Genomic DNA, 24,502 nt, shown 5'->3' on the forward strand with positions numbered 1-24,502 from the left:
TTGATACATCCCTGTGAAGGAAATAAAGGTAGAAAGACATTCCTTCCACCAAAGTGGAGCAGGTATCTTAGCAACCTGTAATATCTCATGACCAATTAAACAAAAACAAGTTATGGTTAGAGAAACGGAAGCGAAGTACAAGGGCCATGTGTAACCCATTACACTGTTGCTGGAGTCCTGTGAGTATTCTCTTGCTGAGTGTGCTGCGGCACCCTCCTATCACTACAGCCAACCATTCACCTGCAGAACTGCGAGTGAAGTTTCCACCGTGTACTGGCACGAAATTTTAAACAGGATTCCATGGTTAAAATGTCTCCGTACCATTACAGCACTTGGGGAATACAGAGTCAAGCAAAATTTCAGAATGATCATTCATGTTAGTCCAGGTCACTGTTAGTACAGAGGAGGTATAATGAAGCTTCGACCCAGAGTACATCCTTAGCCTGTGAGGAAATATGTACTTCAAGCATAGTTAACAAAGCTCTCCTTTCCCTTAAAAAATAATACGAAACCCCAAAACTCTTTATAACTCTAGAGTTTGCCAAATAAAATTTTGTGCCAGGGTGGGGAGCAAAGTGAAGAGAGAAGTTTTCTAAAATGTTGCAATCACTTGGCTAGTCACTAAGTTCCAAGGCAATTCCTATTTAGTTCCTGAAGAAAGTTTTATGCAAATCTGCTACTTCTGACAGTCCAGAAAAACACTTGTTACATCTGATCTTCTAACCTGAGTAAACTTTGAAAACAACTACTATAGAGAAAAACTCAGAACAAACCTGAACTCTACTCTTAAGAAGACAATTAAAAGTTAACTTTAGAAAAGCCAGATACTAAAAAGAAGAAATAATTGGCACTCTTTATGAATCACACTTTGTACAATAACACCTTTGTAAAAGTACTGAAATATAACTATTTAATGAACTTTAGTTAGAGATGTAATTAATTTCCAACTGGAAAAAGATTATGATGAACAACTAATAGGTATTATTAACTCATTTATCAAGAAAAAAAGTGATACTTGCATAAAACCTATAACTTTTGGTCTTAATGCTGAGCATTAAGATGTCCCAACTACCATATTTAAATACACTTTAAAATCAAGTAGAACAAACTGTACTGTTAAATTTTTATATACTCTTTATAATGGTGCTTTGACATCTTAAAAAACTTTTTTGCCTAGCGAATTTTTAGAGATGGCAAGGGGCTAAAGTAGGAACTTGCCTTTGGTGTAAAACTGATGAATCCAGAGCTACACATCCCATGCACCCCAGGAGGCAACACTCCCCTGCCTCAATCATCCCAGAGCTTGGTACCAAGCACTAGGCACTACCCGAGAATTTACAGCCCACAGAACTTATTTGAACTAGCAAGTCCTACACTGGCACCCTGCCCTGCCATTCCCATGGAAACCCCGGTATAGGCTCCATCCTCGGCTTTCCTGGGTCCCTGCTTTCTGCCTCCTGACCATGCTGAGCCTTCCCTGTGGGCCTCCTGTATCTAGAACCTGCGAGTATCGTAAGCTCCTGTTTCCCTGAGCCTCTCCTCTAGTAGCTGTACCTCAGTGACCATCACAGAACACCGAACATAACACAACAGGCCAACCTATGCTCTATACCGTACAATTGCTTTTAAGTTGTATGCACATTTTAAAAAATCTGAGTTCTAATTGCTAAGGTAACCCCTCCCCCCAACCCAGATTCTAGTAGACACTGGCATATAGGACAAAAAACTTTTTCTCCACTGGTACAGATGAACTCGACAGTATATTTTCTATGTCCACTTTGACAATTACCTTAATTTTGCCACAATTTGCTTAACTCTGGCATAAAGAACATCATCCAAAATAAACAAGGCTCATAAATAAGAACAGAAATTAACACCCACCTGTGACGGTGTACTGGTAAGTTCCATCTTTTCTTGTGATTTCTCCTTTGCGAGTCGAGCAGCTTCTTTAAATTCCTGAAACTTTTCTGCAAACTGAATGTATAAAAACTATATACATTAACCAAACAAAAATAAGTCGCAATACTTGCTTTTACCTTAGTTTCCTTTTATTTTCTCAATAACTGACTCCTGTACAAAGCAATCTACCCCCTTAGATCAATTACAAGTGAAATATGAAAGTGGCAAAAAAGGAACCAAACACCAAAACATTTGTACACTGTAAAGTACTGTGACAAATCTCATTCAAAAACACCCCAATACAACCGAGTTAGAGTCTGGTGTCAGCTAGCCCACTCTGCTCCTCCTTGGTTGTTCAGGTGCACTTTGCTAAGACCAAGGTAGAGGGAGTCCAGGTTAGAAGTGGGCTAAGTAAAGATGGGCAGAGTGTGTTTATCACAAAGAAAATTTAGCCTCTTAAGAATCCACTCCTAGGCATCTCATTTGGAGCTCATTTGGAGCATGTTTTTAACTTTTACTATAATACAAACTCTTGTATTATGTAAGATACTTTATTTTCAATAATACCAGCAGCAACATTTACTGTTATCACTAACTGGCATGAATAAAGCTTCATTTCTGAAGATCCCTAACAGCTAATACACAGCAGCAGAAAGGAATATTGTGTCTCCACAAGCTCTTTGAGATTAACAATTAAAAAAATAAAACACCTATTAGAGTTGGCAATAAACATGAAATTATAGTTCCCTCCTCAAACTCCATCTTGGGAAGGAAGGCTTCGGTAGGAAAGGCTGCTGGCACTCTGACCTGCCTTTGGGAGATGGAAAAGGGTCAAAACTAATGTCACTGCAGCCTTTCCTTCTTGCCTCAAACCTTGTCACCCCCGCCTACAACTTGTAGATCTGGGAACTGAATCTGTATCACTATACTTCTCTAATTAGACAGAATATCTCCTTACAGAAATACATCTGAATACAAGTCTTAAAAGGTCTTATCCACATTAGTGGAAACAAAATAAAAACAAAACCATAATTAACTTCTCTTCATATAATCTGTATTACAGAAAGTTTTTCTTAAACTAATTTAGCATTCCAAAGTAGTTAATGTATAAACCCCTTCTCAACTTCATAAACACTTATGCTATTGCTAATTTTAAAAGGCTTAGGTTTCCATGGTAACAAAATACAACTCAGCAAGCACTATAAGCACAGATGTAGTTTTCCCCACACATTTCTTCTAATACTGCTACTCTCCCTTACTTTCAAGTTGCCTTTGTCTAAAATTGCCTTCAGAGCCTCTCCGCCCCTTCCAATGCTTTGCATTCATTTATGCATTTTGATGAAAAAACAAGCCAGAAAATTTACATGTTTGCATCATTTATGTAAAATATTATAAACTCCTTTGGGTCTTCTACAGTCTCTAAAGCATCAACATTAGTCTTCAAAAGAGCTTGGAAAATAAATCATGATTTTGTCATCTTTGGACCAAAACATCCTGAAGAGACGGTCAGCTCTTGGAGCTGAACCCAGTGAACAGGTGAGCTAGCCAGCAGCCGCTCCGAGGCCCCACGGGCTGTTTCCTGAGGGTCAGTTCACATGTAAAATACTAGGATTCACTGCCAAGAGGCTGGTCAAAAGCATATGCTAATTTAAGAAAGAAAAATAAAAATTTTGAAATATAAAAGCCATTTTGAGAAAAAAAGATCAAGTGAGAAGAGACAGTATAACTGACACAATTTAATAAACTATTCCTTTATTATATTAGCTACTTTCCCAGAAACCCGGGAGACACAATAAAAAATGTAATTTACGGTCAAAATTACTTAGACTGAAAAATCATTTAATGTAAGTTTAATTAAGATATTAATTCATAATTTAGCTACCCGGTTGTCAATAAATTCAGAAAATGGAATATAGTTTTAATTTTTTTACTTCAGTCTTGAATAGATGATTACAAAAGAAAAGTTCTAAAAGGGTTCTGAGTGATGGTGAAAATATCAGAATAAACGTGTCATCTCCTAAGGGAATGGTTCCTGCAGGGACAATGCCGGACCAGAGGTGGACCCCTGTCACGCTGAAACACTCGGAAGGTAAAACTCACACCTTCACCACAGTTCAAGAAATGTATTTAGAGAACTAGATGATGTAAGAGAAACCAAAGCAAGTAACACTTCTTTGTTTTAATTATCCTACACAGAATGACTTAAAATTTCCAAGGCAAAAGTTAAAAGTTGCTAAACTGAGCTTTAAACTACAATTTATATGAAAAACTCAAAAACATTTGAAAACAAGTGTTAAGGAATGTTTACAGCTAAAACAAAGGGAAACAAAGTAGATTATTTCATATTTACTTTATAAATTCTTTCCATGTGACATCCACTGAATGATCTAATAATAACCTCAGTTAATTATATTCACAGAAGTGTTAATACTTTTAAGAAGAACTCATTTATAAGAACCTGAATGACTCGAACAATTTAAAGTCTCAGTATACCAAAACACAGATAACGTGTTTCAAATGTAGGATCATCCTTTTAACTGAACGCTTCTGAGAGGTTTTCAATATAAATCTTTGGGTCTAGTGAGCACAAAATTTAAAGAGGAAAAATGAGTGATACACATCTCCCTCATCATCTGAATATCCCGGGACTGTTTCCTTTTTTCCTTACATACGCTTTCCACATGACGTTCACAGAACTCAGGGTGCTCCTGGCACGAACACTGCGTGGCTTTGGTTTACAGGCATGACAACTATTTTGCTTCTAATATTTAATCTGGTGATGCTCCGTATTTTATTGGTTTTTCTGACCATATTAATTTCACTTGGTCAGTATGTTCCAAGAACTCCTCATAATCTCTACTGAGTCTCTGTATTGCATCAGAGAGCTCAGAGTAATTCTCACCCAGACAATGCACAATTTTCCCTAAATATAGTAATTTATATGAGTCTACTGTCATGTCATAAAGCTGAAACCTGTATCACTATCAGCTGGAGTTTTCACAATTAGAAGAGCTTGGTGTCTACCCATCTTGCAGACCATCTCCAACTAAGGGTATAAAGTCCTGAGCAAAGTCCATTCTGAAGTGATAATTCCTACCTTTTATTTTGTATCATATACACAGCTAACTGTGCAAATCCTTCTCAATAGATGGTGACTATTTTTAATGTGTGCAGTGAGTTTCCCAATTGACAGTAGAATCCAATGATCCCTTCTTGCTCTCAAGTCACTGCAGTTCTGAGAATATTAAGCAAATTTCTCCTGTATTTTATACTCTCCCTTTGCTACTACATATTTAAGACATCTGACCAGAAGATAAAGATTTCCACTTAGAACTTATGAGTTAACTTACTTTTGAAAGATGGTGCTCAGAGGAGAAGCCCAGTCCATAAACAGTGTTTGCCCGGCTATCGGCCCACTGGCCAAACTTCTGAGATGTTTTAGTAAATGTCATATTTGGGGTGATAGTGCTATTGATTATTGCCTGAAAAATAAAACAAGTTGAGTAACCTTCCCCAAATTAGTAAACATATTTAAACACAGGACTATTTAGTTACATAAAAACTTAGGATTCTTAATGAGCTACAATGTTAATATATAGTTATAAAAATTGTTTATATTATTGCAAGTCACAGTGTGGAATAAAGTAACTACTAGAAATATAAATATAATGGCATTTTATCAAAAATTTCAATACTTAACAGTCAAAATAAGTTTCCTTATGATGTAAGAAATTTAAAGAGCTTGTAATCAGTTTCTTCCCTTTGAATATTTAGAATACCTTAATTGTTTTTGTTTTTTTAATATCTATTAATTTTGAATAGTAGTCACTAAAAGCAAAGGAGTTTTAATAGTTGTTTCTTGAAAAGTAAGCCACCCTCCATAAAATCTTTCAATAATGAATACATCAATAGAAAAAATTTTCTATTTGTACTAGTTTCCAAAAGCTGACTTACCTGAAATACATTATACGGAAAAGACTTTCAATCATTCAGTACTTTTTCCTTTACTCAAGGAAAAACAAAACCCTACGTACATACTGTCTTTCTTTCTCATAAAGTGGTATGAATTCATGATATTGAGAGTCACTATCTTTTTTCCTATATTTGCATAGAAAAAAGTCAGTACTATCTGGGGTTGCAGGCAACCACTCATGGTCTTGGAAGTACCCCCTGTGGGTACAGGGGGACTGCTGTATTAACAGATGGTAAGGAATCATTTGGTTATTCGACTACTTTACTGAGTGCCTATTTAACGTCAAGCACAATTCTGCAAACTTGAGATAATGAGGCAATTAATTGTGCATCACATTCTAGAACAAGAAGAGTCAGTTCATGAACAAGTAATTTCAAAGAATGGTAACTGCTTATAAAGACCATAACATCAAGATGTGATCGAGACTGAAGGACTAGAAGATAAGGACTACTGGGCACTATTTTAGATTAGATGGTCCTTGAGTATTCCCTGAGGAAGGCACATTTGAGCTGGGATCTAAGTGTTTTCAAGAAGAGAGGGGCATTTAACATGGGATCCTAGTAACTCAAAAAGTGAGATAGCAGTAGGTTTTACAGACATCTAAGAAAACAGAACTATGTGCTGTAGGTCACTGATCTTCAGTTTTAACTATGTCAAATGAACTTCTTTCTGCTTTCAAGTTTAAGAGTTTCATTTTAATTCCCACTCTGAACCTTTCCTTAGAAAATTATTTATTAGACTTCTTTGAATGGAATGCTACAATGAATCCACTTAAAAGAAAAATTTTAGTTCTATAAAATAAACATGTCTCTCTATCCCAAAGTTCTTGTCCTTTCCAGGAAAAAGAGGCATAAATGCTGTGTCATTACAGATCTTGTAGTGCCCTAATCCTGGCCCGTGGCCAAGGTGATGTCCTGCAGGAATGATGAGAAAAACTTCAGGTAAACTTTATATGCACCCTAAAGGTACTGAGTGAGAACAATGGACATTTTCTAGTCAGGAGCACCTAAGGCCTTTCCATGTAGTGCAGAAGTAGAAGACAGTGTGATTAAGAAGAAAAACACTTGTTTAGCCTCATCAAATAAACCACTATTGCTTATTAAGAAAACATCTCCTGCAGGAAACTGCAGTAGTTAACAGCATCAGCTTAGAAAAGTAACTAGAAAATGGAAAATGTGATAGAAAATTATAACTGCTATAGAGAGCAGATTTATTAAAAGAAACAAAATTTTTTTCACAAGAGTTACTTAAGGGCCTAATAATTACAAGTTGCATAGTATATTCAAAAACGGGAAATGCCAGAAGCAATAGTTCACACTGCTTCAGAAGGAAGAACAGAGGATTATCTAATCACATGTGGCTACTGCAGTTGAACTTTACTCTGTATACCATTTAACTCGCCTGTCTAATAAAATGACATTGTGGTTTGGGCCAAAAGAGAAACACATGTTATAGAGAAATGAAGGCTTGAATCAGAGAAAAGAAATAAACCACTCTGGCATCTGAATTAATAATAATTAATATCTTTTAATTTCACTAAATAGTTACAAAGTACAAAAAAACATTCCTCATTAAACACCTTCTCAGAAATTAACTATTACCATTTCCCAAGTCTTTTAAATCCTACAAATAAAAATTAAAATAGGATTAATTATCCAAATAAATACATATTAGTCACTAATGTACCAGACCAAGTACAAATAGGCTCTTGGGTCCTATAATCTAGTTAAGGAGATAAGAAATGAGCACATGGAAAAAAATGAAAGTTAAGCACTAAATTAAATTCTTTTTTATTCTGCCAAACTGCTATCATACATAATTAATAGGCTAATATTAATAATGATAACAACAATAGTTAGGTATTTGTATAGTGATTATTATAGACCCTTGAAGTGTTTTGCCTAAGTTAATTTATTTAATCTTCACAACAATCCCATGATATAATGATGGAAGTAGTGTATTAGTTCCTTTTCACAGACAAGAAAACCAAGACATTAAATATCTTGCTCTAGGTCTCATGTCTACTAAGTAGTAAAGCAAAAATTCAAACCAGACAGGCTGACCATACAGTCTGTGCTCTCAGTGCCTTCACTGAACTGCTAAAATTTCTGGGGCTAGAAAGGCCTTATGGCTTCATAAAAGCTTAAGGAAAAAGAACAGAGCCTTCATTTTTCTACACATTTTACATCCAGAATCTGATGTTTGGTATTCCTTTATCTGCCTGTGCTGTTCGAAATTCACTGATGAAAAAGTAGAATTTCCCCCCTTTTGAAAGGTATACTATTTATCAGGCACCAATCTAAGTGTTTTTACAGATACACTAATTTATTCCTTACAACTACAGGACTGAGATGAGACCGGTGATGCTCAGAGAAGTACAGTAACTTGCCCAAAGTCAAAAACTTAGTAGATGGCAGAGCTGAGATGTGAATCCAGGTGGCTCATGCTCTTAAACATTAGACTACCTGCCTCTCCTAAAAATAAAAATGTAGGTCCTGTTCATACACTTCTCTTCAGAATAAGGGATGCTCAGGGTAAGCTTCAGTATGGACGTTGATGGACTTCATATGATTTAGGATCTCAAACTGCACACTAGTCTACCTAAGTTTCTATGTAGAGAATTCTAGTGCTCACTTGACTGCATGCTCCAAGAGTAGAAACTGTCCACTGTGCTTACACTATATTCCTAGCACCTAGCATACTGCTTGATGTATAACAGATAAGCAATGAATATTTATCAAATAAACTGACCTCAAATTTGTAGGATGTTCTGACATGTAACAATATAAATAGGTAGCTTAGTCTAAGTAATTTAGTAAACAAAAAAGATTGCTCAAAAATGATCAATTTTATTTCTTTTTAAAATTAAGTTTTAAAAACTCAAAAGGAATATTTTAATGAAGATCAAGTACCTCTAAAACTGAAATGCTATACTTTATAAAGCAAAACAGCAACATTAAAGTAAATGTAACTTACCTTTGAGCCATCTAAACTGATTATCCTATACACATTTCTTGTGCTGTCATAAAAGTAAGACACAGTCACTGCATGCTTGCTGGTGGGTACCCAGTTCTTCTTCGTGTTTGGGTCAATCTGGAAGACGTGAGCACGAGTGCTGAAGATGGGTTGTTCCCTGTGGGGGTGAAAAGAGAATTACAGACTAAAGGCAGCCAATTTTATTCCATGGGACAACAGAACATGAAAACTGTAGGATGTCTCCCCTTAACCAAAAATACCCCTCATTCTGAAGGCAAGATAAACAGTCCTTAAAATTTGAATATTCTAAGTATTTAATCATAAGCTTCTTTAAAACAATTACAGTCAGTCCTCATGATTTGAACATTCTGTATTTGTGAATGTGCCTGCCAAATAAAATGTATTTGTAACTCTAAAAGCAATACATGAGGTACTTTCTTAGTCTTTTGTAATGGAGAAATGCGTGTCGTATGAAGCGCATGTTTCCATCTGTGGTGGATGAAGGCAACACTCAGCCTTTCTCTTTCAGCTCTCATATCCTAACGCAGAGCCCTTTTAACGCAATCTAGTTGGTGTCACAGGTTTTGCATTTCTGCACGTTTGGCTGGTGCTTTCACTGTTTCCAATGACCCCCAAGCACAGTGCGGAAGTGCTGTCCATTTCTGGGGCGAGAAGGATGCGCTGTGCCTTATGGAGTAAATCTGTGTTACATAAGCTTTGCTCAAGCAGGAGTCACAGTTCTGTTGGAGTTCAATGGTAATGAATCAGTAATATATATTAAATAAAATGCCTTTAAACAGAAACACACATAAAATAAGCTTATGTATTGATTGGTCGATGAAAATGCTACGACCAGAGGTTTGCAGGACAGTAACTCTGTATTCCCCTGGGAGCGATGGCTCAAAATTCGCTAATTCAGTGTTTGTGGTGCCTTTGTAAGAAAGTAAATGGGCTGAGAAGGCAAGGGGAATGGGGGAAACTGAGACAAGTGTAACAGGATAACAATAAATAAATAAATAAGAAAATAATTATTGTGAATAATGATAATTGACCCTGTTAAAATAGAAATCTTCTATTTGACTCTCACTCATTTTCACTCATTTAAAACTTTAAAGTTTTACTCATTTAAAACCACATTATTCTGGTAATAGGTAAATAACTTACATTACTGAGAAAGTTACAACAATACGGTGTCTATTATATTGAAAAGCGTATGGAAAACAAAATAGCTCACTACAACAGTATCTTTCACTAAAAGGAAGTAGGGTCTTCAAGATACACCATAGAAATTTTAAAAATTACAATTTCAAGAACCCAAACCATTAAAATACATATACTTAAAATAGGATCATAAGAGATTATATTTTACAGTCTCAAAAACAAGTATGAGATTATCTGTACATAATAGAAGCATTATAATGCAAAATTCTCCAAGTTCTGAATAAAATTTCTTTCAAAAACAGCAGTTCCAGGCTTTTAAAAAAAGCCCAAGTAACACAACACCTTTCTTTCCTAAAGCAGCTTAAGGTCAAGAAAACCTTGGTATTATTTCATATTTAAAATTTAATTTAAAAAAATTTTATTTTAACGGAAAGTATGAAAAAAAAGAGAACTTAGAAAACAGGCAAGGCTAGTCTGGGTCTTTGACAAGCTGGTTTCCCTGGTCAGCATGCCTCCCGTGGTCCACACCAGTCCTTGGAGAGCTGCTATGAGGGGCGGTGTGGGGGAGGTGGGGGGACAGGATGCCTTCTCTGCAGGTAGCCTGGCTCTTCCCAGTTCTATTTCTGGAAGCCTCCATAACAACTTTTCTCATTTAAAAAATCTCTTTAGAAAGAAAGTGATATATTTTAATGCCACTCCCTGGAAAGTGACGGAAAGTCATAATTTTTGGCTTAAATGCCATCTTATACGGATTCTCTATAACAAATATTAACAATCCAGCAAGGCACTGTGAAAGAATAAAAAATTCTTCTGAACTGGGAATAGGTTGTATTCATTCCTTCTTTCCCCATCCTCAATCCTTGACTTTCAGTTATGTTGTGCTACACTTGAGTTACCTTCCAAAAGTGATGAAACCTCTAGTTATCTTTTTTCGTCTTTTAATTATAGTCCTAAGGCCCTGGCTGGTGTGGCTCAGTGGACTGAGTGTAGGCCTATGAACCAAAGGGTCACCAGTTCGAGTCCCAGTTAGGGCACATGCCTGGGTTGCAGGCCAGGTTCCCTGTGGTGGGTACATAAGAAGCAAACACACACTGATGTTTCTCTCTCTCTCTCCCCCCCCCTTCCCTTCTCTCTAAAAATAAATAAAGTCTTAAAAAAATAAAGTTCTAGGTATAAGTGTAGTTGGTCAACTGAGTCTGATTAATTTCAATTCAATGGGAAATCTATTCACACAAAACTGTATGTATTAAGGCATGTAAGGAAGGAGAAATGGGACACTCTAGTCTTTAATGACTTGATAAAAATTTTTTTTTCATTTGACAGGTGTGAATTTCTAAATGGTGCAGTCTGGTAATTGTAGAAATGTGTTCTAAAAGATATATTTTCTAAAAAACTAAAATAGCTGTTAACACAATAATATTGCTTTTGCAATCATCAAATCCTTATTTAATGGAAATGCAGTGAGTGTTTTGAGTTTAGCAACTAATTCCCACATCACATTAATTCACTCTATTTAATTAATCTACACAATTAATCCACACAATGTAATTCCATTCTGAATAAAAATCTTTAGAGTAAACTAGCTATTTTACAAGGAAATGATATTTGATATCAACTAAATACACCGCTTTCTTCAATTCTCTTCTAAACAGCTGATTTCTTAGAGAAATTTATAGTTCGAGTTATCTGTGGTCAAAAACTTACCCATCAAAGTCTGGATAATAATGACAAAAAATATATAATTTCACTAGTGATAAGGGGAATGAGGATGTTATTACATTTCTCAGGGCACACTAATAAATAACCCAAACTTTTGTTGAGTATCTACTACATGCCAAAGACTGAAAGATGGTCCCCCATCCTTGAAAAATTCAATTTGGTAAGGGAAGACAGATATTTTTAAAAATAAAATGCTCTTCACCATGATAATATCTTAAAGTGACTGAGGGCTACCATGGAGAAATGATGGCTAAGAGTCTGAAACAAAGCATAGCACAGCGGTAAGAAGGATCAGTACACTGGTGTGTGTAGCAAGAACTGTAGTGGGTATGAGTGTCTTTGAAGAACGAGGCTAAATACAAAGAGAGAAGCCAGCTCAGGAGGGTCCTGGCTGGAAGCCGCTGAAAGATGTAGATACGGAACAGCTTTGCATTTTAGAAAGATTAATTTGGCATCACTGAAGAGGGTGGATTGGAGAGAAGTAATTGTACAAAGGCAGGCCGGTTAGAACCTTACAAGAGAATCCCAACCATTAAAAAAATAGAGGATAGGAGGTAGGAGTGGGATAAAGATGTGTGGAGGATTCGAGGTAAATTTAGAAAGTAGAGTCAATACAAATAACAGATTGGATACGGAACAATGGCTGTCAAATAGGGGTGATTTCATCCCCCAGAGGATGTTTCAAAACATCTGGAGACATTTTTTGGCTGTCAGAACTGAGGGAAACTGCTATTAGCACCTAACAAATAGAAGCCAGGGATGTTGCTAAGCATCTACAATGCACAGGACAGCCCTGCTCAATAAAGAATTATCCGGTCAAAATATCAATAGTGCCAAGGTTAAGAAATCCTAGTGCAGGAGATGAAGGAGAAATCTGAGTCTCCTGGGTTTCTGCTTTGGGGGACTGAAAAGAAGACAGCGCCACTAGCCAGGATGGGAGACAGAAAGTAAAGTTAGGGACCGGAGGTTAGAGGGGGAGACACCAGGCTCAGTTTTAACTAAGTTCAGTTCCCGTGCAAGTGATACTGTCAGCACAGGAACTTAAAAATATTCGTTGGGAGCTCAGTAGAAGCCAGCTTGGAATGAAGATTTTGGGGAATCACCAAGAGATCTTATCACTAGTCTAAGATACATTTTAACACTAAGCACATGGGTGGATTTTATTTTAGAGAAAAGCTGAAGAAGCAGTAGAGAAACTATACCTGAAATCTTAAAGCTCTCATCTCTTAAAGGATCTGTGAAACATTTGTCCCAAGTGCTATAGTTAATAATACTTTAAAAAAAAACCCTGAATGCCATTCATAAATAAAGGTTATACATACTACTTCCTTCACAACAGATCATACAAATACCAACTGCATCAAATTACCAGCATTTTCCAAGTATATTCTGGGGACTAGCAGTCATAGAAATGAGTGTCCTGTGTTTAAATAAGTTCTGCAGACATTGTGCCATGGTCCATCCAAAATACTAATAACTGACATTAGTATATTAAGAGTGCTGAGAAGCCCCCCAGTAAAGAAACCCATTAAAACCTTGAATAACCCAACATATGGCAAAATTATTTGACCCTGGAATTCTTTTTCATGTAACACATTGACATCCCAAAGGACTTATAACCACAGAATAAGAGTCAAAAGATAAATTTTGAGGTGGATATGTTCCACAGAAAGCTTGTCTGGGTATTCGATCACCCTTGCTGACACCACTAATGTCACTAGAAAAGAAAAGACACAATACAAAACTAAGACCTAAGCAATGACTACAGTGCAATTTCTTAAATGGATAATACAAAACAACAGAGTAACTCTTCTAATGAATTAAACATTATTCCAAAAATCAATTTTAAAAGCAAACAGATTTGGGCATAAAATGCTTTTAAACTAGCTTAGAAAAAAACAAAACTAAATATACCGCACACACACACAAACACACTAATGCTAAAGAATCATCTACTTTGTCATTTCTTATACCAATCATCAGGACAATGAGTAGTTCAAACAACCTTACTGTTATAAGGAAAGCTTGCTGGAATACTGTCCAGTTGTTTCATAAAATAATTCCAGAAAGCTGATATAGGATTAATTTAAAAGTTCCTCCTCTTGGGCTAATACTCTGTAAAAGTACTACATATAGTGATGGAATCTAAAACTTTAATATAAACATGGAAAACTGGAAGAATGTTAAGTATAAGATGACCTGAAAAAAATGTAGTAAAATCAGAATTTTGTTTTACTCAAACTCATTAGAGTTGACATAAAAAATTAAAATAGATGTAACTCTCTGGCAACTGTGTAATAAGGAAGAAATGAGGATGATAAAAAAACTGAAGCAAAACAAAGAGCTACTTTGCCAAGAGATAAGTATTAACATTTGTCATTTGGATAGCTTTGATTTAAAATAAAAACAATATTAATGCTTTTAAAAATTACTACTGACATCTATGTTTTTGTAAACATTATGTGATCATTCAATAAATTCTGTTCCAAGGAAGTACAAAGGTGTGGGGCCAATAAATACAACCAAGCTCGGGGGAAGAAAGAGAAATTATACATTTCCTAGTCATCTTTCAACACCTAGCTTACAAATATCCTTTTCAGATATGTAAGAACAATCACATATTGTAGTAAAAGGGCCATAAGGGTTATAGTTTCAAATAATTCCCTGGCTTTCCGCTTAATTAAAAAACGTGGCCTGGCAGAAGTGTAAGAAACAAGGTGGAAAATATTTACCAGGCGGCACCCGACACTGGCACAGACACTGTTGCCTCCTTGCTCCCCCAACACCTCAGCGTGCTCCCCCAACACACTGTTCTGGTGCTTCGTCCTCTTCACGTGGCTGTGCACCTCACTAACCCACAACAACTGATCACAACAGTCCCTTTACCTTGCCAGAGATTCCGTTTAGGAACGGTTCTCTGAAACAATTCTCATCAGTGAGGTAACCAGGGAAAGTCTGCTCAAAGCTTCTGAGTACACTCTCAAAGAGATACACCCATCAGAAGGGATGTTTTCTTAAATAATGTCATGTCTGGAGTGACACCGGACCTGAAGAAGTCGTCTTAGTATTGTGCGGGCAGCTAACTGTGAGAACAAAGCCGGCCCTGTTTGCTAAGATTAGCAGATGGAAAAGCTAAGAATCTGGTTCCTTGACTATGTCACTGAATCAATAAATCAACCTCCAGGCTTCTTATGTGGTAAAACAAGTTTTCTAATTGCTCTAGGCAGTTGTCATTTTAAAATTATACAAATAATCATTGAAGAGCTTTATATATATAATAAATTCTGAAGTAATGTGGCCCTCTGTGTGACTGGTACTCTTCCAGAACCCCTAGCAGGCCAGCTGCACACTGGGCATCCGTTAACATCATAACACAACCTCAGAGTCTACACAGTTAGATTTTTGGAGACCCATTTAAAACTGTAATCAATGAAAAATTTCTAAGACTAACTGCACTGAGATGAGTTAAAGGAAGAAATGTGGAAATAGTCAAAGTTTACTCTCAATTAACTTTCTGCTATAGGGTTATAACATCCAAAACTTTCCATCAAGAAATTGCAGTACAAGAGCATATTAGAAGTACAGAGGCAACCACCAAGAGAAATAAAAACTGGAGTTTTTAAAAGCAGTTGACTGGGGAAAAGGCTAGGTGAAGGGATAAAATAGGGACTGGTACTTGTCTGTAGCCTTGTGCAGGTAATAAAAGGTTTTCTTACATGGCATTGTGGAGGAAACTACACTTCCATCACAATTAACACCGAGAAAAGAATGGTTTAGGGACCACTTTTGAAACTGCCAAAGAACCACAAACAGGAGGCGATTTTTAATAGCTTTGGAACTCAACCACTTAAGAGCATGTGGTATGAAAAGTACTCGTTATTCAAACAAAGGAATAAAGGGAAAGTAAGACAGAAGCACAAATCTAAACTTGCCTAACTGCAGGACCGAAAGTGCCGAAGATGTGTTCACTTCTGGTGAAAACACCCTCCTTCACCAGACATAAACACACAGAAGTCCAACAACAAACACAGTATCTTCAGCTAGGTTTGGAGTTTGAAGTGGCAAGAGAAGACGGACAGCCTTGCTAAGGCCAAAAGGACAGGAACAAGGGTAAGACAAGGGGCAGACAGACACTGGTAGCCATGCAGCTTCAGACGTGAAGCCTGAAGAGGTGGACGTCGGTGCACTGTGGGATGTTGGTGCTCAGTCTAGTGCCTGAGCTCCAGCCATCAGTTGAGCTGGAGCTCAGGCACTAGACTTCCTTCAGAAGACGTGTGCTGTACGAATTAATAATGTAGGCTGCAATCCCACTGGATTATCAGGGAACCAGTTTAACCACTCCTGCCACCACCCCCCAGCCCTCCAGTGCAAAGATAAGGACTGTGACTGCATGTTACCAACTATGTATTCCTAGTACCATGTTATGTGTTTAACAGCTGACTGCTCATACATTTAGGATGTTCTTTTTCCTTTTTCTTTTTTAAACACATGCTTACCTCGAGGAAAGCAAAGATTATTCTACTAATGGCTACCCAACACATAGCTGTGCTGCAAGAACTCCATCTAGTGATGCACCAAAAACATAACAGGTATATGTTTTTTAAAACTTCCAAGTTACTATATAGAAAATACAAAATTGCAAGTGACGCTGCTGTAACAGAGGTATACACACATAAGATGTCACACCACCAACTACAAAATGACTTTTCTAGAAGGATTTTCAAAAATTTTATGATCCACCAGAGGGGAGAGGGGAAGGGATAATGGGGGGGAAAGGTGAAGGGTTTACAGGAACAATTATAAAGGACACATGGACTAACAATGGGGGGTGGAGACAGGGGAGGGAGGTGGGGAGGGAGGCCTGGGGGAGTGAGGAGGGGTGGGGGGAAGGCAGAAAACTGTACTTGAACAACAATAAAAAAGTTGTATGATCCAAATTCCTTGGTCTTTTAATTGGCTCAATGCACATTCAAATGAAATATTAATTTAGAAAAATCATTGTTAGCATCACAACAACTGAACATAAAAAATACTTTCAGTGAAAAGGGTAAAGGGATTCAGAATTACAAATTGGTAGTTACAAAACAGTCACAGGGCTGTAAAGTGCAACACAGGGAACACAGTCAATAATGTTACAATACCCACGTGGGTTGCTGGGTACAGGCCTTTCAGAGGGGAGCAGTTACTAACTATACAAATGTCTAACCACTATGCTACACACCCGAAACTAATACAATATTGAATGTCAAGTGTAATTTAAACTTTTAAATAAAGAAATACTTTCATGACATCACGTATTTAATTGGCATATCTAGAGAAAATATCATCAAACAAGTTAAATATTTTCCATTTGGAATTTAAGATTATTAAGTTATAAAACTATACTTAAACAGTGACATACCATTTATATTCCTTATGAGCTAACCCTTACTTTAAGAGTAATTTTTATCCATCTCAGTCCTTTCATTAGGTCACAGCACTAGTTATTAAAATAAATTATGGTACTCATTTACCTTGGGTACTTCAGTTGGTATCTACATTGAGAAGATCAGGCATATACAGAATTTACTGTAAAGGGCACACACACCCACTCAATATATATATGAGTATCTATGTGACATCTCTAATGCTCAAAAGACCTGGCTGGCTATTTATTAAACACCTGCCGAGTGACATTATCTCTGTCCCTCCTCTCCATCTAAAACCTTATCCATTTCAGATAAAATACTAAGTGTTTAAAAATATACCAACCTATGTGCCTGGTAACTCAATTACATTTAAAATTAGTACTGTATTTTCAGTTATATTAGCCTTTAAATATTTTTCTCTTCCCAGATGATTTCCACTCAATAACTTCCGAGAACTGACACTATACACTAGGGAAATCTAAGAAAAACAGCCTCTTGTTCATGAGAATTTATTTTTTATTAATATAGGTAGCACATACCTAAAAATCTAAAATAAGTAATTTTCTAGTAGACATTTAATTCCTCAAAACTTTTTAAATAAATTAAATGTTACAGTGATTGTTCAAGAATAACATGAGTAGTTGAATAGTGGCTTATTTTTCTCCCCATTTCACTCAAGATCACACCAACATGTGATCCTGAAATAGCAGAGCTGGGAAATGACAGGCCTGAAGGGTAAAGGAAAAGGTGGAGGAAAAAACTAACATTTTGCTGAATTCCTAATGCATGTAAATAACTTATATATATATTTTCATTTCCACCTCAAAACAACCCTCAGATAAAAGAAGTTAGATTTAAAAAAAAAAACTTGTTAGAGGAGGGTTAAAGTTTAAATAAGTGGCTGAAGGTCACAGCTACTACTGGTATTTCTGGGATTTGATTTCAAGACTAACTCCAAAGCTTAGGACTTTTCACTATTCTCAAAGAAGAGAATGGTGTCTGGAATAAAAACTAGACATTTTTCTTTATTTCTGAATAACTCAGGGACCAATTTAAAATCTTGTTAAGTTATAAATCATTTTTACTGTCATGCTAACAAAATACATCCTATTTCCTCACTCCTAGATGAGTATTATAACTATTCAACTTATTACCTCCCTGTGAATATTAGAAAATATCCTACTTCTTCCATTAGGTACTTCTACAAGAATATTTTAAAGAATATAAAAATATTCAGCACTCTATAAACTGCAATTCTAAATAGTAAACATTCAGAGACATAAAATGCAACCCATAATGAGCAGAAAAATCAACCAACAGAAACAGACCCAAAAGTGACACAGATAGGAATAGTAAACAAGGACATTAAGATAGTCAATATAATGAAAGTCCATAATGTTCAAGAAGGCAGAGGAAGCATAAGCAGATTTAGGGGACCCTTTAACATATATAGAAGCCCCAAATCAATTTCCTAGAGATGAAAAATAAACTGGTGAAATAAACAGCTAATTAGACAATGCAGAAGGAAACTAATTAACTTGAAGATATATAAGTAGAAACCACTCAAAATAAAGCACAGAGAAAAAAACTGAAAAGATAAAGAGTACCAATGTGCTTATTATGGAACAACTTTAAATAGCCTAATATACATGCACCTGAGGTCCTCAAAAGCAGGAAGAAGGGAAAAAATATTTGAAGAAATCACAGTTGAAATAATTCCCAAGAAGCTCAACAGATCCAAAGCTATGCCAATGAACATCATAATTAAATTGCTTTAAGCCAACAATAAAAGAGAAAATCTTAAGAGTTTCAAGTAGACTTAAATATAATCATATTAACGTCATATTAAGTGTACATGGTCCAAACACCCCAATCAAAAGGCAGAGATGATCAGAATGGGTATACAGCAACACCCAACTATATGATGCTTGCAAGAAAGTCATTGTAAACATCATTGAAATATAAAGGCACATATGAGCTAAAAGTGAGAAGATGGAAAAGATACACCTTGCAAACACTAAGCATAAGGTCTACTCCCAAGCCCAGACTGCAAGCTCTGTGAGGTCAGGAGCTGCGTGCACTGTGTTCACCCTTGTGTCTCCAACACCCAGCAAGGTGGCAGGCAGTATTTATAAAGTAATTCCCGCCTTTATAATTTGTGGAAACTTCTACCCCACATTAATATTCCCAGGCTACAATATGTGACATATCAACAGCTGCTCTTCTTGCTGTTTTCTGTACCCAACTTCCAAAGCCTAGTCTTTTTTCCTTCCAGTTTCCAGGTGCTGAAGCCTGGTGACCAATCTTGTTAGATCTGTGCTGAAAGGAAAAGAACCCTGGTTCTAATGAGGGCCTGGTAGCATCCTTGAGTAAAGTACATGGATTTGGCTGCTCGCTCAGAGTACTGAATGTTTTCTTAGATCATCATGCTTCTTTGTCAGACCAGCTAGAAAGGCCTCTTACCATGAGCTGAATACTAGAAAAATAGAGAAACAGAAAGTAAATCTGTGGTTTTGGGTATCAAAAGTGTAGAAAAATGGGTAAGAATTCAGCTATTTGAACTGCTTATTCTTCCCACCTCCTCTCATCCATAAAATTTATACATACATGTTACTCCTCTCCATCCACCCTCACCCTGAGCTAATCAGTAGGACATGAAATATGAGGACTGACTCCTGGTGTTTCTCTATCTCTGTTCCTTTCCTCCCACAAAGTTTAGAATATGCTTTCCCTAGTAAAAATGTGATATATATATATATATATATATATATATATATATAGTTTATATTTGAAAGTTACAAATAATACATTTTAACATTTCAACAGGGTCTATGCAAAGTACTAGGAATATACAGGCCCTAGCCTTCAGAGACTTAAAGAGATCATTGCAAACTGTGATTACTGTTTCCAAGGAAAAGAAAGTGCTAGGGCAAGAGCGTGCACAATGGGAACGGAGGAAGAGAAACATAACTCAGACGGATAGTCAGCTGAAATGTGGCAACCACTCCTTAGTGTTTAATAGGGTTTCAGGATCGGACAACAAAGAGCTTGCGTGTGACAAAATGCATTTTCCAAAGACAGCTGCAACAATACCTCCCGTGCCTCTTCTACAACCTTGCCATCCCTTCATCAGGAGTAAAGTCTGTGTCCATCCCCCTTAAACTTGAAAGGATCTTTGTGATTGCCTGGACCAAAATAATGAGGCAGAAATGAGGTTGTGTGATTTTTGAGTCTAGGCTGTAACAGACCATTCACCCTCAGCCTGGTTCACTTAGGCACTCACTCTTAGAACCCAACCACCATGCTGTGTGGAAAGCCAAGCAGCCTGAGGAGAAGCACCAAGACCCCAGCCCTGGCTGACTGCTCAGCTGACAGCCAATACTATCTTGCCAACCACAAGAGTAACCCATTTAAAAATAGATCCTGCAGCCCCTAGTTAAGCCACCCTAGCCAATGCCGTGCGGGGTGGAAATGAGCCATCACCACCGAGCCCTGCCCAAGCTGCAAACTCATGTGCTAAATGATTACTGTTGCTTTAAACCACTAAATTTTGGGTGATTTTTCTATGTAGCAAGAACTAATCAGAACAATGTACAAAGATCTCGAGGCTGGCAGGATCTTGGCAGTTCCAGAAACTGAAAAGTACAGAGTGGCTGGAACACAGAGATAAAAAATGACAGCACTGACACCGGCACCAACAGCTGACGTTTTGTATTTATTATGTTACACAGGAATTGTCCTGAGGGATTTGCATGTGTTATTTGTTCATTACAATCCTGTTGGTAGATATTCTTGAAACACTGCTTTTAAATATGGGAAGAAGGAGGCACAGAAACATCATGGCATTCAGGCAGTCCAGTGCAAGAGCCCATGCTATGAATAATGTCATACTTCCTCTCGAAGAACAGAATGGCATAAAATGAGGCTTAGAGATGTAGGTCAAGCCCAAGTTATGCAGATTTTTAAAGACCATGGTAGGAAGTCTGGGTACAGTTTATGAGTAATGGGACACAACTGAAACCTTTTAAGCAGTGTAGTTTGTGATCCGATTTATATTTAAAAGATCATTCTGGCTGCATGTAAAGAAAAGCAATTACATTTGACAGCTAGGCATACCTCAAGAATAAAGTCAGGAATAACTAAAATATAATGGTTTCACTGAAGGAACATAATGGATGGGTCAAGCTGATACCACCGAGCCCCATGACCAACTTTAACACACAAAAAGAGAGATGACAGTGCACTGCCCTGGGCCTCCTGGTGTAATGCTACAGACAGGAAATATAGCCACCGCCGACAACATTTTCTTGGCAGGGGCAGGGGGGCAGTGGTTACAAAGAATAAAATCTCCTCAAGTGTTTTGCTTGCTCCTTAACGAATATGCTACACAAAAGCAGATAACCAAGTTTAATTAAAACAAGGGGTTTATAGGCAGTGGTTAGATGGTGCCTCAGCACTCTCCAGGGGCGAGGGGCCGTGACACCCAGGAGTGGCAGGTGAAGATCGATGCCCCCACAGCACTAGACAGCCAGCCAACTGCCCTTACTCATCGCATAACTTTCTGATTGTAATTTGGCTCCCACCATGGCACTTTTTTCCTATGGAAGAAGATGCATCTCTAATGACCTATTAATACACTGTCATTCCATTTTATATACCAGTATCTCTTAAGTTTTCATAGGTTAAATCAGTCCATAGAGCTCTAAATCCAACTTCCTAAATAAATAACTAGTAAATGAAAAAGGCCCGACTTTACAATCTAATGACATCAAAATATCGCCAACTTTTCACCAGAGATCTTTCCCTATGCTATTATACTTTCCTTAAATAATAACAGAGCTACCCACTACTACTAAAATATGTACATTTTAATAAGTAGAAAATAAATTTCAAATGTAACCATTGTTGCCATTCATGGAGTGGCTAATTAGTACATGAGTCAATAGATTCTTTGTATACATTTCAACGACATCTGAAAACTGGATGGGGCACAGATTTCCATTTTACAGATAAGGAAAGTGACATAACTGACCTATTAAAGATCTTGCAGCAAGTGGAGAATGGAGCCAGAATCCAAACCCAGTTCTGAAGCTAAGCCAAAGAGCTTCTTAAATTGTTGTAGACTAAATAGATTCTAGTCAGTGGGTGTGCATGGTTAACAAATCCAAAATACAATCTCTTTGAGTACACGTTTAATAATTTGAGACCTAGCGAATGTTAGGCATTCTGTTAAGAGCTTTAGGGAATATATAAAGAGGAACCATATATACATTCTATTCTCAAAGAGATTACATCTAGAAAAACATTTTAATAGAAGGTAATTATGTAAGCATAGAAAGTGATAAATGCCATAGGAGAGGTGATATGAAGCGCCAGGAGGATTCAGGAAAAAAGAAAGATTTCGGAATTTCAAAAGACAAGAAACTCATAAGCTCATCAAACAACCCACTTTTTATGTTGGCTTATAATAATGGATTAGTGTACTAAGTGGTAGATCTTTGTTTTCTAAAGCAAAGACACAAAGCTAAGCAACAGAAGGCTCGGCTCTACCAGCAGCTAGTGCTGGGACTTCGGGCAAAGCCTTCAGCTGCTTCACTTACAAATAACACAGGTGCTGATTTATGAGAGATTATTTCTGAACTCAAACCCAAACTAAAACAAAACATTAGTTAAAAAAACAGAATGAACTATCTCTAAGGTTCCTCCTCCCATCTATATGAAAAAGCTACTTGAAAAATTAATATACAATTTTTAACTTATATTCAAATTTGACCAAATATTCAAAATTACTAAGAAAAACAGTCCCTCTTAAGTCAAACTAGTGTACCTACTGCACAGATGCAACATTTTCAGAGGAGGTGAAATTGCACTCCACTGGTTACGACCCTCCAGGGGCTCCCATGACTTATACAGGCTAACTTACAGAGGGGACATAGGAAGCCCCTTAGCATAACTTGATTGGTAGCCCCCAGCAGCAACTGGCTAGGCAAGAGGTCTAGTTGCATCCCTGTACTCAGCTTCTGGAGCAGCTAAAGCGTGTGGAGAAAAACATTCTTGAACACTTACTACGTGCCAAGCGGTGTAGATACAGCTCACGATCTCATGAGGACAGAGATTATATTCGCTGCTGTGTTACCAACACTGAGAAGAGTGCTGGGCACATGGCGGTTGTTCAATAAACATTTGCTAAATGAATTAATAGAGAAGGCAGTCCCTGCCTTCATGAGACAGTCTAAACTAATGCTACTGTAAGAATTTTAGAAACATGTTTTTAGGTAGTAAACATGAGCAGGTTTTGGTTTTGTTGGTTTTTCACTGAACTTTTTGTATATTAAACTCCAATCTGAGTCATTTCTCAATGTCTGACTTTAAAAATTCCCATAACTGGTAAACACATTTAATTAAAAAAGACCAAATTAGATACTTATGTACTTTTTGTAGACTTAAAAAGATAATCAATATGATAGCTTAACTATATAGAATAGTTTTCATATAAACAGTATCACTTATTTAAGTGTATTTTAAAAAATTTATTATGTTAGAATTAGTGTTATTCCATTCATGTACAATATTTAAACTTCAACTTCCTTACTGAGAAGTAATATTTTTATGGTTCCACCCAGGTCTGCAAAATCACAATATTGCAAGATAATCAAATTAAATTAGAATATTAAGCAGATAAGTTCTTTGGACATAAGTTACAGAGGGAGGGGGAATTTTAATGCGTATTTGATTAGAAGAGGGCAGATAAAATCTACACACTTATTGCTGGCCTTCAGTAGGACAAAACATTTTTTTCACATTCTCCATTTAGAAGTTAAAAAATAAAATTCAGCAAAATAATAAAAAATAAAATTCAGCTGAGTACCATAATCGTAATTGCAAAAAAGCATAGTGATAATAAATGTGATTGAGAAGTTACTATGTGCCACGAAACATTGTAACTACCTCCCATTTTATTATTTAATCTTCATAACTCTATCCCCATTTTACAGATGAGAAAACTGAGACAAAGAAATGTCAATAACATGGCCAAGGTCAAAGAGGCAAGAGGACCAATAATTTAAATGCAGCCACCAGCTGGCTCAGCACACCTCACTTGACCGATAACCCACTGTGCCCATACGGTGCTATGCTGTACCACAGCTATAGCTTCTGTGGCCTGAATCCATCTCCCACGGTTAAAAAATGGTACAAGTCCCATCAGTTTAGAGCTTGATGATGAAATTACGTATTACAAAGTAAAAGTTATTTCATTGTGAAATATCTCTTTTGCTTCTCACTCCTATAAAAAAGGAAAAACACCACTCAATTCACTAATTAAGACATAGTCCTTTAGCATGAAAGTCCCCATAAAAAATAAAAT

The 24,502-nt window shown here is 36.8% G+C and overlaps 1 protein-coding gene across 2 annotated transcripts in view; it reads right to left on the bottom strand.

Annotated features, from left to right (window-relative positions):
- Positions 1-24,502, bottom strand: part of HOMER1 (homer scaffold protein 1) — a 112,819-nt gene that overhangs the window by 61,042 nt on the left and 27,275 nt on the right. For both annotated transcript variants that reach the window (XM_053664479.1, XM_037130784.2), the window contains exons 2-4: positions 8,849-9,005; positions 5,250-5,381; positions 1,882-1,974 (exon numbers count right to left, since the gene is read on the bottom strand). In XM_053664479.1, coding sequence (XP_053520454.1) covers positions 1,882-1,974; positions 5,250-5,381; positions 8,849-9,005 — 382 coding nt within the window. The remainder of the gene's footprint in view (positions 1-1,881; positions 1,975-5,249; positions 5,382-8,848; positions 9,006-24,502) is intronic.

This window comes from Artibeus jamaicensis, unplaced genomic scaffold (assembly GCF_021234435.1).
Source record: "Artibeus jamaicensis isolate MK-2021 breed Jamaican fruit bat unplaced genomic scaffold, CSHL_Jam_final contig_373, whole genome shotgun sequence".
NCBI lineage: Eukaryota > Metazoa > Chordata > Mammalia > Chiroptera > Phyllostomidae > Artibeus > Artibeus jamaicensis.